At 40.7% G+C, this 16,258-nt stretch overlaps 1 protein-coding gene across 19 annotated transcripts in view; it reads right to left on the reverse strand.

Annotated features, from left to right (window-relative positions):
- Window positions 1-6,983: 6,983 nt before the first annotated feature.
- The window catches only part of EPB41L2 (erythrocyte membrane protein band 4.1 like 2), a 365,575-nt gene continuing 356,300 nt past the window's right edge, over window positions 6,984-16,258 (reverse strand). For all 19 annotated transcript variants that reach the window (XM_073627268.1, XM_073627272.1, XM_073627278.1 and 16 more), the window contains 2 exons: window positions 14,857-14,974; window positions 6,984-8,175 (listed from right to left, as the gene is read on the reverse strand). In XM_073627268.1, the coding sequence (XP_073483369.1) occupies window positions 14,858-14,974 (117 nt within the window). In that variant the 3' untranslated portion in view covers window positions 6,984-8,175; window position 14,857. The remainder of the gene's footprint in view (window positions 8,176-14,856; window positions 14,975-16,258) is intronic.

The raw sequence follows: 16,258 nt of genomic DNA on the forward strand, positions 1-16,258 counted from the left end.
CCTCAAGATCACTATGATGACCCGAGAAAAACGCAGTGGCTCCATGTGGCGCCTTGGGGCCCACTGGATCTCCCATGACGAGATATCAGAGCAGACCCCACAAACATTACGTGAATTTTGGGAACATAACGCGGGGTCATCCTCTCCTCCCACAGTCTGGGATGCCTTCAAGGCGTTTACTAGAGGACACTATGTCAGCAATTAAGGCGGTGAAGGTAAATCAACAAGCAAGCACAACACGGTTGGAGGGGGAGATTGAAGAGGCATCAGCCACTTACGGGTCTGACCCCTCGATCTCCAATTTCGATAGACTGCAGTCCACAAAAAGAGATCTCCAACTCACTGAGATCACACGTTTAGAGTTATTCCACACCAAACAGAGATTCTTTGAGCAGGGTGATAGAAATGGTAGACTGCTAGCAATGATGTCTCATCACGACACCCCTATGACTCTGATCCCCGAATTGGTCTCTCCTACAGGTGAATCTATTACATCCCAAAAGGGTATCCTAAAGGAGTTTCAGACCTTCTATCAGACACTATACAGTACCACGCTCCCTCAGGATATGACTCCTGGCGAGATGGCACCTCTCCTGGACCCCCTGGCCCTGGGGTGGCTCTCAGACGAGGAGAGGTCACATCTGGTCAGGCCTATCACTGCAGAGGAAGTACATGCTATTATTAACTCATTGGCAACTGGGAAGGCCCCGGGCCCTGATGGTCTACCCGTCGAATTCTACCGGTCTCATGCGGACCTCCTAGCCCCCCTGTTGGCAGACCTTTATACCCAATGTCTGAGGGAGGGAGCGCTCCCACCCTCCATGGCAGACGCGCACGTTATTCTAATCCTTAAGCCCAATAAAGATCCCAAACAGTGCGCCTCATACAGGCCCATAGCACTTCTCAACATTGACTTCAAAATCTTATCTAAATTAATTACTGTTAGACTCAACCCACTTCTGCCCTCCATTATAGACACAGACCAGACTGGATTCATGGCCAATAAATCAACGGATATTAACCTCCGCAGACTATTCACCAACTTGCACGCCATACATGATAATGTGGGCACTAGAACGGTTGCCTCCTTCGATATCGAAAAGGCATTCGATTCGATCGAATGGTCATTTCTCTGGGAAACTCTGCGGAGGATGGGATTTCCGTTGGTTTTTATTGGGTGGCTGCAAACTATATACAAATCCCCGAGGGCGGCCATCAGACTGGGGGGTGACATCTCTCCCCCCTTCCCACTGTCCAGGGGTACCAGGCAGGGCTGCCCTCTCTCTCCAGCACTGTTCGCAATAGCTATGGAACCGGTGGCGGAGGCACTGCGGGTCTCGCCCCACATAAAAGGACTAAAAATAGCGTGGCTGGAGGAGAGGGCAGCTCTGTACGCGGATGACCTCCTACTCTTTCTGAACGACGCGGACTCCTCCCTTGGAGGGGCGCTGCAAGTATTAACGGAATTCTCCAAAATAACAGGATTACGGGTGAACTGGACAAAATCCCAGTTACTAGCTATTGACCCTGAGGCAAAAAGACTAGCCCCGCCAGATCTCCAACTGCAATGGGTAGACGAAATGGTGTACTTGGGGGTGCGCGTCTCGAGAGACGCATCCAGCTTTATCCCCCTTAACCTAGACCTGGTGGTACAAGGAGTCAAAGCTAAACTAAAAGCCTGGGAGAACCTTCCTCTATCCTTATTAGGCCGCATTAACTTAATTAAAATGAAAATCATACCTAAATTTACATACCTATTCCGTAATTTCCCACAATGGATACCTTGCTCATTTTTTATGAAATTGAACCAAATGTTCTCCTCCTTCCTCTGGGGCTCAAACCCCCCTAGATTTAAACTGTCCACACTGATGCGTCCAGTTTCGCAAGGGGGGTTGGCGTTTCCAGACTGCCAGAAATATTTTCTGGCAGCTCAGCTGGTCACGGCAGTTTGGTGGCTAGTGCCGGACGCGTCCAACCCCGCGGCAGTTCTGGAGGCTGCGGTGGTCCGTTCTGTGGAGGCCCTAACACATTTACCCCTTCGAGGTCCCAAGGCTCCATATGACTTGACCACCTCCATGCACACGACTCTAAGGGCCTGGAGGGCAGGACTGGGATTTGAGAAGTTCCCACGGAATGCAGTATCCCCACACGCCCCCCTATGGAACAACCCGACCTTACCCCATCTTTACTCACTACCAGACCCCAAAATATGGGCCAAATGTGGCATTAAACTGATATTTGACCTCACCACCGGCACGGCAATACACCCCTTCAATCATCTAGTGTGCCACAATAATGTTCCCCCCTCTCATTTATTTCGCTATATGCAACTGTCTCATTTGTTTAAAGCCCAAATATTACCCAATGACACGCAAATAGTGCAATCCGATCTGGAGAGGGTCACAAGATATGAATGCACCAGGAAACCGACTTCGGTCCTCTATGCACATCTCCTTAGAGTTTCCTATCCAGATCTGTCAAAGCTCCGTCAGCGATGGACACAAGACATCCCGGGACTGGACTCCGAGGATTGGGAGGACATGTGGGACTTCCCCTTCAAAATCCTGGTCTCACTTCGTGACCGCCTCATACAATACAAAATACTACACCGGGCATATATTACCCCCTATAGAATGCATAAAATGAGAACCTCCCTGTCCTCGGAGTGTTGGAGGTGTACTGGGGATCCGGGCGACTTTATACACATCTTCTGGTCCTGCCCAGCAATTCAAAACTACTGGTCACAAGTAATATCTGTAATAAAAGAAGTGGTGGGAATAGATATAGCCCCAACCCCGCAGATATGCCTTCTAGGCTTAGTAGAAGCATTAGTCCCCAAGATAGCGGAGAGGACTCTGATAGGACTCCTGATTTTCTATGCCAGAAAAATGATCACTCTCTGATGGAAAAAACGTGCCCCACCGTCAATATTGCTATGGAAAACACATGTCAATAAAGTACTACCGCTTTATAAGGAAACCTACCAAAATAGAGGATACCCCAAAAAATACCGTAGAGTGTGGGCCAAATGGCTGGCGGAGGCCTCCACGGCAACCGCAGACTGATTGAGCATGTACATAATACCACTCTATGGGTGGATGTGATTTTGATACTTTGGGTGACACCTTTGTATTGTAATCTCTGATATGGGTTTATTTGATATCTATTATTGTCCCTTGGGTCTCGAATGAATGATCTGATCCTTAGATATTTCAACTGAGCAGGAGCCAATACAGCACTAGGTTGTTTGTTGTTCTTTTCTTATAGACGTGCTACAGCTGTATGTCACTAATGATGGAAACAGCCCAGTTGCCGGCTGGCACTGGCCCCTGCGTGGGTCTAGTCCCAATGCTGTAGCAGGTTTACTGTTGTTTTCTGTTTGTATGTCTTATACTCAATAAAAAGATTTTCAAAAAAAAAAAAAAAAACACCAGTAGACTAGTTATACAGAGGAGAGAACCTTTTCACAGTAGGTACATTATGATCACTGTAACCATAGGAGGGAGGGTACTGGGATTGGGCTCTTGGATAATTCTGTCACCCTTGATGAAAACTACCCCATCTGGATCCACGTTGATCCCACTGGGCATAGTTCTGATAATGGGGTTCCCTATGCGGGTTTAAATACTACCCTCCTCTCCCCCTGGGGGGGACCCCCCTCTAAAAGGTCTCCTACCCCTCCCATTGCCCCTAAAAGGGGTTTGGGATTGATATGGGAGTCCTTCATTCCTCGACTCATCTCTCAAATTACCTCTGGGATTAGAGATGCCTCCATTCCTTTGAGATAGAGGGACAGGGAGTCTAGTTGTATCTACTTTAGGCGGTGAACTCTCTCGGGAAGGTGCTATTATTTCATCAGTAAACCTGCTGCCATTTAAAAAGGTCTATTTTTAAAATCTCCCGTTCCTCTTAAAATTTCTTCTGCTTTTTTTCTTGTGTATCCATCTAATTTTTCTACTTTTTTCATCAGTTCCCCTGCTAATTTAATAAATTCTGGTGTATCCTTGGCAACTTCTTTTTTATCTTTCATTTCTTTAATCTGATTATCAAGTAATTTCATTTTATTTTGTTTACTTGACAATAAAAACTCCCTCAATTCTTTACCCTTACTATTAAAATTAAACTGACTTGGACGATCAGTACCAAGCAGGTAGTGCTCCTGGATTTGGAGATATTTAAAGAGCAGGACAGGTTACTCACTAGGAATCATTTTAAGCCCACTGATAGAAATGCCTATTTGCCCTGGGACAGTTGTCATCATACCTGCTGGCTGAGAAATACTCCTAAGGGACAATTCATTAGAATTCATAGAAACGGTTCCAAAACATCCAACTTCTTACAGAAGTCAGAGGTTCTGGCTAATAGATTCATAGAAAAGGGTTATGACCATGTGTCCGTATTGACAAACACAAAGTGTTAGAGATGGATAGGGAAGCACTATTACAGGATGGTCACCCACGTAGTAATTCTGGGTTTGAGTATAAGGTGATTTTAGACTTGGGACCTCTTTTGCCGGTTCATCCAGGATTCATCTATAGGAAGGCCCCCCACACTGAAAGATAGATTGGCCCCTGGGGTTATAGACCCACCAGTACCTAAAAAGAGCATCTTGTTTAATAATGTGTTGACAGGTTTTTATTCATGTGGGAAATGTCTAGCATGCCGTCAGGCCAGGTCAAATGTTACATTTCCACCAGCACAGGGAACGAATACCCCATCCGTGATTTCATTACTTGTGGGACCATGGGTGTTATTTAAGTGTTGGAGTGTGGATGTGGGCTACAATACATTGGCCACACATCTAGGGCATTGCACATAAGAGTGGAGGAACATATGAGGAATATCAAAAAAGGAGTAGTCACACATAAGGTACACAAGCATTTTAAATATGCCCATGATAAAAACTTGAGTTCATTAAAATTTTGGGGGATCGGATCGAACAGGTAGAAAGACATTGGAAGGGAGGTAATGTCATCAGGCAACTGAGTAGGAGAATCTTCATGGATATTTGAGGCCAAGGTCCTTCTTCCGAGGGGCCTGAATGTAGATTTTGATTGAAATTGTTTTATTAGTGATAGAAGAATTTTTATCTCCTGTGGTATATTTTATATTCTATATAGTGTACCTATGAAGATTAATATGATCATGGATTTATTGCATTTTTTATTTAGTTCCATTCAACATCATTTTTTTTAAATTATTATTTCTATTTATTTTTATTTTTTTAATTTCCTTATTAAACGTTGAATTTTAAAGGTAGTTATGTAAAAGATGGCTGTGGTATAGTAGATTAGTGCGTAGGCTTCGGTTTTGTGATTTTTTTTCTTGTATACATCAGGTCAGTTTATCTGGTCATGACCCCAGTATTTTTTCAAGTGACCCCTGTGCACTCTATGTCCATTTTGGGCAGCGTGATTTCTGGCTAATTAGCTGCACGTGTGTAGGGAGGAAATAGGAGTATATAAGCCTGTTCAGTGATATTATGGCTCCACCCCTTACTGAAAAAGACAACGCCCCGATGACCCACATCTAGGGGGTGGAGCTTACGCACTGACATCACAACCATGGCCATCTTGAGAATTGGAGGTTTGTAAATGCCTTGCAGTTTGCACAAGCTGATTGTGCTTCACTTGTAAGTATCTTTTTTTACCTTTATACTACTAAATCCTTTGGAAATGGAAAGCACTAGATGTCATCTTTCTTTTGCATGTGATAATATGTGTCGGACAAGATGATCGGGGTTCTCAGGGGGAGTCATTTCATCCAAGGAAGTCTGTGATCCATACTGTGCCAGGTGTCATCATTTCCCCAGAGGGGATAACTGCTGATTTTTCTCTGTTAGGAGGTGAGCAGCCTGTGAAACTGGTGGTGGAGAGCACTCATCCTTGTTTGCACTGTGTAGTGAATTTATGGCAGAATCGTCTTCAATCAAATATTACTCACATGAACGGTTATAAGATTTTTCACAATTAATGGATTGGATATTGTACTTGTACACTTTTAATTGTGCAATATTTAATTTGTATTTATATTGTATTTCACACAGTATATTGTTCATGGTTTATGCATGTTTTTTGGCACATAAATGGATTATAGGTGGAAGTGAAATCACTTAAAGTGACAGCGGCTACTTTAGTAATGATTATGTTCTTACAGTATATTGCGGCAAATTGGAAGGTGGAGGAGCGCAAGGACTCTAACTCTGACCACACAAAATATTGATACTTTGGGCCCAAATTGGACATTTTCACTTGGGGGTGTACTCACTTTTGTTGCCAGCAGTTTAGACACAATGGCTGTGTGTTGAGTTATTTTGAGGGGACAGCAAATTTACACTGTTATACAAGCTGTGCACTCACTACTTTACATTGTAGCAAAGTGTCATTTCTTCAGTGTTGTCTCATGAAAAGATATAATAAAATATTTACAAAAAATGAGATACTGTATATGAAAATGTGAGGTTGTTAATATTATGGTGGCACATTATTAACTGGTTCATTTATTAACTGGTTCATTTCACAGTTTATATTGATTTAATTAGCATGGTAACCCCTTGGTTTTTCATTTTACCAATAACCTTTTTGGGTTTTGAGCCATAGCATGGTAGGGTTGATGCATTTGTGCCTTTTAAGTTAATGGACACTGGAGAGACCAGGAGCTTTACAGCAGAAGGGGGAATCCTGTAAGTAGTCCTATTCCACCATATGCCTTGTGTCAGTGACACAAAAAGGTTAAATTTAAACATAAGAGTGCAAAGCTCTTTCAATGGTATTATAATAGTATTATTGGATTTCCTTGTAAACTGTACCTATGTTGAGGGCAATGTAAATACAACTCAAAATGAGTATTGTAATGAGTTTATGACAGTATAAAGAAGAGCTTTAACATGGTAAGGGCAGATCCTGCACCATAGTTGTGATGATCTTGTCATTTTTTTTTTTTTATTTAATTATTTTTACATTTCAAACAGTAATTAAACATAATATATTCAACAGAATAAACTTTATTTTAACAGTATTACAGAAAGCAAAATATTCTTAATACAACTTGAAGCTGCTATAAATCTAATTTTGGATTGTAACTATACACTTGGTGAACAACAGGTCAAGCGAAGATGAGCTCAATACACATTACTAGTGGTGAACAAAGTGGATGCGGTCAGTGAATGCAGACAAGGTCTTGTCCTTCTGCACCGTAAAAAAAAAAACAAAATAAAACACTGAAATCATTACAGAGATCTAGAAAATGTTATCAGTTTAACTATCGTCAAGTCAGTTTTAATATGAAGACATAAAAAAAAAAAAAAAAAAAAAAGAAAAATGAAAAGCAAGTGTTTACAAAGGTGAATTTGTAACAAACATATAGCTACGTACACTTTAACAAAATAGCACAACATTGCTTTAAGCTGCCAAAACTGCATTTGCTTCCTTTTTAGGGAAAGAAGTGCATTTGTAGATCATGTTTTCTGGAATGTTTTGTGTTTTCACTCCCAAATGGGAAAAAGCAGAAAAAGGAAGCAGCACCAGATTAAACTAGCTAACTGAACTCCCTCTGCTGGTGTGTTCTACGATGCAGCAATAAAAGTTTAGCCTGAAATCCTTTTGCACAAGGCTCTCAAATTGTGTTGCAACCATTTCAATTTTTCTCAAGACTAACCAAAGCCTTTAAAAGACAACTGAATGTAGAAAAACACCAAGAAATGTGAAACCGGAAATTTAAGTAATGTATACAAAACATTTTTTTCTAAACAATAAATTTACCTGAATAATTTGTAATTATATACCCCAGTAAGAGAAATTCATTAAGACAATAGCAAAAATAAAACAGGAAAAAATATTCTACATTAGTTACAAAGGTTTTCGGCACCCTCTGTTCAGAGGTCTGTTTTATAAAGGGTTATTGTTCACAAACGGATAGCCAAGAATTACAAAAATAGCAAGTAGTTGTGCATAACATATCTATACTAAAAAGCTATGGATGTTAGGAAGTGGTTATAAAAACAGAACAAACAGAAGTGGAAACAGCACAGGTCAGAGATGTTAAGCTGAGGTTGTATGTTGGCATCTTAGCCTTCAGGCGTCCCATCATGCTTGCCAAACCTGGTCAATTCATAGCAATGTTAGCAGCAGGACATGTCAAATTCCTTCATTCTGTGACACCTGCTCTAGGTTTATTCTGCAAAACAAAAAAGAATACAAAAGATTAGTAAAAAAAAAATATATATGTTTGTTAATATAAAATAGCCAAATCTAGCACTTTATAAGAAATACTACAAATCATTAAATGGTTAAAATTTGAATAATATTTAACCACTTGCCATCCAGCGTACCTATAAAAACATTCAGGATGGCAAGTGGTTATACCAGCATCATGGCTGCAGTGTATACAAAGTAAATAAATAAAAAAAATCTTAAAGCAGCCCCATCCCCCCATGCTCATGCGCAAATGCAAACATACACAGAAATTGCAATACACGTGAGGTATCACCATGAACGTCAGAGTAAAAGCAATGAATGAATATATATATATATATATATATATATATATATATATATATATATATATATATATATATATATATATATATATATATATTATATATATATATATATATATATATATACACATACATACAGTGGGGACGGAAAGTATTCAGACCCCCTTACATTTTTAACTCTGTTATATTGCAGCCATTTTCTAAAATCATTTAAGTTAATTTCCTTTCCACATTAATGTACACACAGCACCCCATATTGACAGAAAAACACAGAATTGTTGAAATTTTTGCAGATTTATTAAAAAAGAAAAACTGAAATATCACATGGTCCTAAGTATTCAAACCCTTTGCTCAGTATTTAGTAGAAGCACCCATTTGATCTAGTACAGCCATGAGTCTTTTTTGGGAAAGATGCAATAAGTTTTTCACACCTGGATTTGGGGATCTTCTGCCATTCCTCCTTGCAGATCCTCTCCAGTTCTGTCAGGTTGGATGGTAAACGTTGGTGGACAGCCATTTTTAGGTCTCTCCAGAGATGCTCAATTGGGTTTAAGTCAGGGCTCTGGCTGGGCCATTCAAGAACTGTCACGGAGTTGTTGTGAAGCCACTCCTTCGTTATTTTAGCTGTGTGCTTTGGGTCATTGTCTTGTTGGAAGGTAAACCTTCGGCCCAGTCTGAGGTCCTGAGCACTCTGGAGAAGGTTTTCGTCCAGGATATCCCTGTGCTTGGCCGCATTCAGCTTTCCCTCAATTGCAACCAGTCGTCCTGTCCCTGCAGCTGAAAAAACACCCCAACAGCATGATGCTGCCACCACCATGCTTCACTGTTGGGACTGTATTGGACAGGTGATGAGCAGTGCCTGGTTTTCTCCACACATACCGCTTAGAATTAAGGCCAAAAAGTTCTATCTTGGTCTCATCAGACCAGAGAATCTTATTTCTCACCATCTTGGAGTCCTTCAGGTGTTTTTTTTTTTTTTTTTTTTTTTTTTAACAAACTCCATGCGGGCTTTCATGTGTCTTGCACTGAGGAGAGGCTTCCGTCGGGCCACTCTGCTATAAAGCCCCGACTGGTGGAGGGCTGCAGTGATGATTGACTTTGTACAACTTTCTCCCATCTGCATCTCTGGAGCTCAGCCACAGTGATCTTTGGGTTCTTCTTTACCTCTCTCACCAAGGCTCTTCTCCCCCGATAGCTCAATTTGGCCAGACGGCCAGCTCTAGGAAGGGTTCTGGTCGTCCCAAACGTCTTCCATTTAAGGATTATGGAGGCCACTGTGCTCTTAGGAACCTTAAGTGCCGCAGAAATTTTTTTGTAACCTTGGCCAGATCTGTGCCTTGCCACAATTCAGGCAGTTCCTTTGACCTCATGATTCTCATTTGCTCTGACATGCACTGTGAGCTGCAAGGTCTTATATAGACAGGTGTGCGGCTTTCCTAATCAAGTCCAATCAGTATCAAACACAGCTGGACTCAAATGAAGGTGTAGAAGAAATGGACAGCACCTGAGTTAAATATGTGTCACAGCAAAGGGTCTGAATACTATGGGGTACTGTGTGTACATTAATGAGGAAAAAAAATTAACTTAAATGATTTTAGCAAATGGCTGCAATATAACAAAGACTGAAAAATTTAAGGGGGTCTGAATACTTTCCGTCCCCACTGTGTATATATAAAAAAACAGTAAAGTTTGCCATTTTTTTATAATGTAAAAGATGATGTTACGCAGAGTAAAAAGATACCCAACATGTCATGCTTTAGAATTGCGCACACTCGTTTAATGATGACAAACTAAGCTACTTTTAACAATCAGGGCGATACCACACATGTGTGATTTTAAACATTGTTTACATTTGCGGGCACAACTCTGTGTGCGCTTTGGTGCACGAGCACAGAGGGATGGAGTGCTTTTAAAAAAACTCTCTTATTTATTTTTTTACACTGTCCCTTTAATTTATTTTTTATCAGCTTTATTGCGGTTACAAGGAATGTAAACATCCCTTGTGACAGTAACAGGCAGTGACAGGTACTCTTTATCGAGGGATCTGAGAACCCCTCCTCTGCACTTGAAAGTATTCAAAATGCCAAGATAGGCTTTTTTAAACCTGTCACCTTACAGCAGTTTTCCCCATTACTTTAAAATCCCTCCTATCATCAGAATCCTTTTTTTACATCAGAGTCTCCACTTAAATTAATCACTTCAGGCCAGGAAGGACTTACTCCCTTAATGACCAGGCCATTTTTTGCGATACGGCACTGCGTCGCTTTAACTGACAATTGCGTAGGCCAGTTACGTAGTACCCAAACAAAATTGATGTCCTTTTGTTCTCCTCACAAATAGAGCTTTCTTTTGGTGGCATTTGATCACCTCTGCGGTTTTTATGTTTTGCGCTATAAACAAAGAGAAGCAATTTTGAAATGAAAAAAAAAAAAAAAAAAAATCGAATTTCTTCATCAGTTTAGGCCAATATGTATTCTGCTAAATATTTGGTAAAAAAATCCCAATAAACGTATATTGATTGGTTTGCGCAAAAGTTATAGCGTCTACAAAATAGGGGAAAGATGTAGGGACTTTTAATTTTTTTATTTTTCACTGGTAATGGTGGCGATCTGCGATTTTTTAGCGGGACTGCGACATTGCGGTGGACAAATCTGCTAAAAAAAATGCACTGATCAATGTATAAATGACACTGGCAAGAAAGGGGTTTACTGTGTTCCCTGGGTGTGTTCTGTGTGGGGGATGAGCTCACTGGGACAACACAGAGATCGAGGTTCCTGATCACTAGGAACAGGAGATCTCCATGTTGTCCCCTGTCAGAATGGGGATCCGCCTTGTTTACATCTCTGTACTTTCTCATTGAGTCCACAGGACCACCGTGTGCGTGCGCCCACACTATCTCATGCATGGACCGACGTACAAGTACTACGGTTTGTGCAGCCAAGCCACCTTGCCGCAGTAGATCTGCAGAAGACAGTCGGCAAGTGGTTTATGCCCTACCTTACATTAGTATCCCCCTTTACATCAGTGTCCTTCCTTCCTTCATCAATTTAGGCCAATATGCCTCAATGCCTCCATTACATCAGAGTCTCCAACCTAGGGGATCTGCTGTCTTCCAGGCACATTCCTCCACCTGGTCCTCCTTGCCCAGGCTCCTGTAAGCCCTCTGATACATCTGGGTCCCTAGGGACAGACCAACTGGTGCTGCCTGCAGAGCCGACACAGGTAAGAGTGCACATGTCCTCCCGAGCACAACATTGCCAGACACAGGACATCTGAGCCAGCCATAGATGGTTCGAATCTCAGCCAGATCACCAGGAATGGGCCAAGATTCGAACCATGCATGAGAGGGCTGATTGTACCCAAGTTGATCGATCGACAACAGATTTTACATGCGATTATTGTTAGCTGCTATTATAGCCACTAGCAATAATCACTGCGTTCTCCTGGCAGAAACGGCTTCTCTGTCAGGAGAATACAAAGGCTCCATAGGGAGGGGATTCCCCCATCAAAATGCTATTGATGGGGAAATCGAGCAAATTTCTTTCCTGCAACATGTAGTTGTAGAAAAGAAAACTGCACCATTTTGGGCCAGCTTAACTCTTTGTTAGGACAGACAGTGTTTGGATGTAGTTACAAATGGATAATGAAGGGGGTATGATCAGGAGGGGCGTGGCCTGGAGCAACATTAAGTAGGATGCTGGTGATCAAAGCTCCACCGGCATAGTATCCTGAATTGCTTATCCTAAGACCCTACCAACTTTACAACGCCCAATTTTTGCTACTATTACACCCGGTGCCTCCCTGAACCATGTCCCCGCAGAAAACAAATAAAAGAAGCAGCGGCTAAACTGGATAAATACAGGTGGCAGGACAAGGACCCCCCGGAGCAAGATGGCGGCGCCACGCCGAGTGGGGGAGTGTCTGCAGGGGCTGACACAGTGAGAGTGCTCGAGGCCATCACAGTCTGCCAAACCACCCTGAATGCCAGGAACGAGGAGGTAAAAGTCAAAAAAAAAAATAAAATAAAAGGACAGAGCTGTACAGTTAAAACACCTCTCATCTTGGTAATGGTGAAAAAATAGGTAATGCTTAACAATTTGGGTAATTGCAGAAATAGTATGTCTGAAACACCTTTGATAAGGACCAAGAACAAATGTAAATTCATGAACATTTTAAATATTTTCTGCTATCATTTTGACAACTTTAAAACAAGCATTCCAAATAATTTGCACAGATGAAAGAAAAGGCTGAAAATAATTTGCAGAAAGGACTCACTACAATAACAGTCGTAATGTTTTGGTGTCAGAAACTGGTCAAAGCAAACCAGTCACAAAACCACACTCACAAATGTAAGCTGCTGATGGGAAGGCATGAACCAATAGGTGCCTGTATATACCCCAGGAGCTCTCCAAATGCAGATTTTGTCTTCCCTATGTATTTTTACATAAAATACATACCCATATCTCCACTGCATGACACAAGGCCATGTGGGTGTCTCTCACTGTCATACAAATTGCACTGTACAAGGTGGGAAAAAAGTATAAATCTGCATAATGATTCTGAGGACATAGCAGACATCAAAAGTGGGTGTAGGTGAGTGACATGAGACCCTAAGATGGCAGCACCTGCAGAAGGAGCAGAGAGGGACAGCTTTGATTTGTCATAGCTGGAGGAGGAGTAAACAGGCAAGTGAGTACAGTTCTGTTTTTATGGAAGCCGGTTATAACACTAAACCAGCCTCTGAAGCCAAATTAAAATAATTAATGAAATGAATATTTATCAATTAACATCATTTACAGTGCATAAATAGAAATCTAAATCAAATCAAAATGTGGTGTGTCTACCCATTGTCTTTAAAGCTGAACTTTTATTTTTTTTTAAATTGCAATTATTTATAATACATAGTATTTTAAAACTAAATGTCATTCTGCTAGGATTTACATATACTTTAAAGTGTATCTATGATCAAAGTGTAAAATTCCACACTATTTTATTCATTAGCCTACTATTAATCTGAATGATCTTGAAGTTTTTAAACCTAAATTTGTGACAATCCCCAAACATTTACTTCTATAAATTCTTTCATTCAAGCAACCCGCAGCATAAAATAAGCTTTATGGCATGTAGCATGAAGTAACAGATGTAAATTTAGCCACACCAATCATCAATGAGATCTATCTTCTTTGCACTACAATTACACTACAAAAAAAATAAAATATATTAATGACCCACCAATAGTTTAATTTACATTTATTGTTTTTATAGTAAAGCTACACCGGTATATATTGATCAAAATCATTCTACAGCTGATAAGGAGATGTTTACTATTTGAATAAAACCAGTTTCTTATATTCTATTGGAAAAATTAGTTTGATTACTGAAACAGCAGTGAATGAATACAAACATAGTGTGATCCTTCTGTAACATGTTCAATATAGGTGAGTTTTACCACGCAAAGAACCAGGGTACATGTTGCTGAAATCATGTGCTTTGTTGCCACCTACTGGAGAGAATATTTTATGTTACAGTGCAGAGCTCTTTTAAAAGACTAAGTGCAACAAACTAGGCAAACATATTGAAGTACCTCAGCACATCCATCCAAAAAAACTGCTGGTTGGTGTTGTTCCACCCCAAAACTGATATCTATTACAGGTGAATGTTAGTGGGCTAAATCTGGCACGAACTTCATATAACATATCAGTGTTAAAACGTGTAGCTCTGCCAACCTTTTTCCGTGGTGCGATAGTACTGCTGGTACATTAATCTTATTGTAAAATGTAATGGCATGACATTTTCTTGTAAAGGAATTATGAGATATTTGTTTTATTGTGTTAAATTACCCACTAGTTTTAATTATCAAAACCCCAATTTAACAAATCGTTTACCAGGGAACGTTTACCTTATTACGCTTAATTTTTTAAGCTAAAAAACACTGAATGGTTAATACTACTTTAATAAGTCAATGGGGTTGATTTACTAAAGGCAAATAGACTGTGCACTTTTGAAAGTGCAGTCGCACTCTGCAAGTGCAGTTGCTCCAGAGCTTAGCAAATGAGGTAAAGCTTCACTTTACAAAAAAACAACTAATCAAAGGAAAAAAAAAAAAAAAAAAAAAAACAGCATTTTTGCTTGCACATGATTGGATGAAGGAAGCCAGCAGAGCTCTCCCTCATTTACTAAGTTCTGGAGCAACTGCATTTGCAGAGTGCAATTGCACTTTCAAAAGTGCACAGTAAATTTGACTTTAGTAAATCAACCCCAGTGTGTATAGTAGTAGTATAGTGCTGCATCAGCTGTCAAGCCCACAGGATGTTCTCCCAAAGTCAGAACTGTTGTAAGATTTCACATCGCTTGTTTACCTTACTGTTGGTCTTCATCTTCTTCTTCAGTAACCTCAGTCTCCTTGTGGACCACCACACGAGTAATCGACATATCAGGGTGTTGCTCTTTGGCTTCCTTTATTGCTTGTGCTAATGCCTATGACAACAAAGTGAGATACAAACTCATCATGCACCAATCTTTGAAAACAAAATCCAACACAAAAAAGTTTGTAACAGACAGCTATCCCTCTAAGCTGTAAATGACTTTTGTGGAAAAATATTACAATATCACTGGTACATATGATCATATAAACATTGTTCAGGACAATCATCTGATCTGCAGGGTCACATCCTAAGTAATTATAAACAAAAAATGTAAACTGGATTATAAACCTTAAAAGTGGTTTATAACCACCCCCCCCCCCCAGGAACCCGAAATACTTACCTGAGCCCAACTTGATACAGCGCTGTGCCTGAGAGCAGCAGACCTGCTGTCTCTCTCGCCACAGGCTCCCACTGCTGTCAATCAAAGCCTATGAGGAGAGAGGGGTGTGGCCGAGCCTGACTATTGACACAGGCAGCGTAACTCGGGATTGAGCCTGTAGGTATGCTCCCATAGGAAGCCCCTTTCTATGATGGCTCACAGAAGAGGAGCAGCAAGGAGTGCCGATGGGGGATCCAAGAAGAGGAGGATCTGGTCTGCTCCATGCATTACCAATTCACAGAGCAGGTAGGAATAAACATGCTTGTTAAAAAAAAAAAATAATAGCCTTTACAATCACTTAAACTTTTTGTAAGTATGACTGTCTTCAATCAACAGTCCTTCAATATATTGATGGAGACTTACTAAAGCTGGTGCACACAGGATCTAGTGCAGCTGTGCATAGTAACCAATCAGCTTATAGGTTTTATTATCAAAGCTTAATTGAACAAGCTGAAAATTAATTACACATCTAATTTCCTGACTACCTCTTGCACTTTGGAAAGCCCTGAAGCACCAGGAAAATGGAAACGGCCCAAAAATTACCTAATTTTGGAAAGAAAAAACCCCAACGTATAATCTATGAGGCATAATGAGTCTTTTGAACATGTCATTTTTTTCTACAAGTTTTTGGAAAATGTGCAAAGAAAATGAAAACGCTTTTTTTTTTTTTTTTTTTTTTTTTTTTTTACACAAAGTTGTCCATTTATATATTTTTTCTAACACATAGCATGTACATACCAAAAATTACACCCCAAAATAGATTATCCTACTCCTCCTGAGTATGGCCATACCACAAGTGGGAGATTTTTCTACAGCCTGGCCACATACAGAGGCCCAAAATGCAGGGAGCATCATCAGGTGTTCTAGGGGCATAAATGTCTCAAATCTAATGGGGATGAATGAGCCGTGGATGTAGATGGCCAAGTATAGCTGAGTATGGATGGGGCAGCTGAGTAC

The sequence above is a fragment of the Aquarana catesbeiana genome, linkage group LG04 (genome assembly GCF_042186555.1).
Source record: "Aquarana catesbeiana isolate 2022-GZ linkage group LG04, ASM4218655v1, whole genome shotgun sequence".
Taxonomy (NCBI): domain Eukaryota; kingdom Metazoa; phylum Chordata; class Amphibia; order Anura; family Ranidae; genus Aquarana; species Aquarana catesbeiana.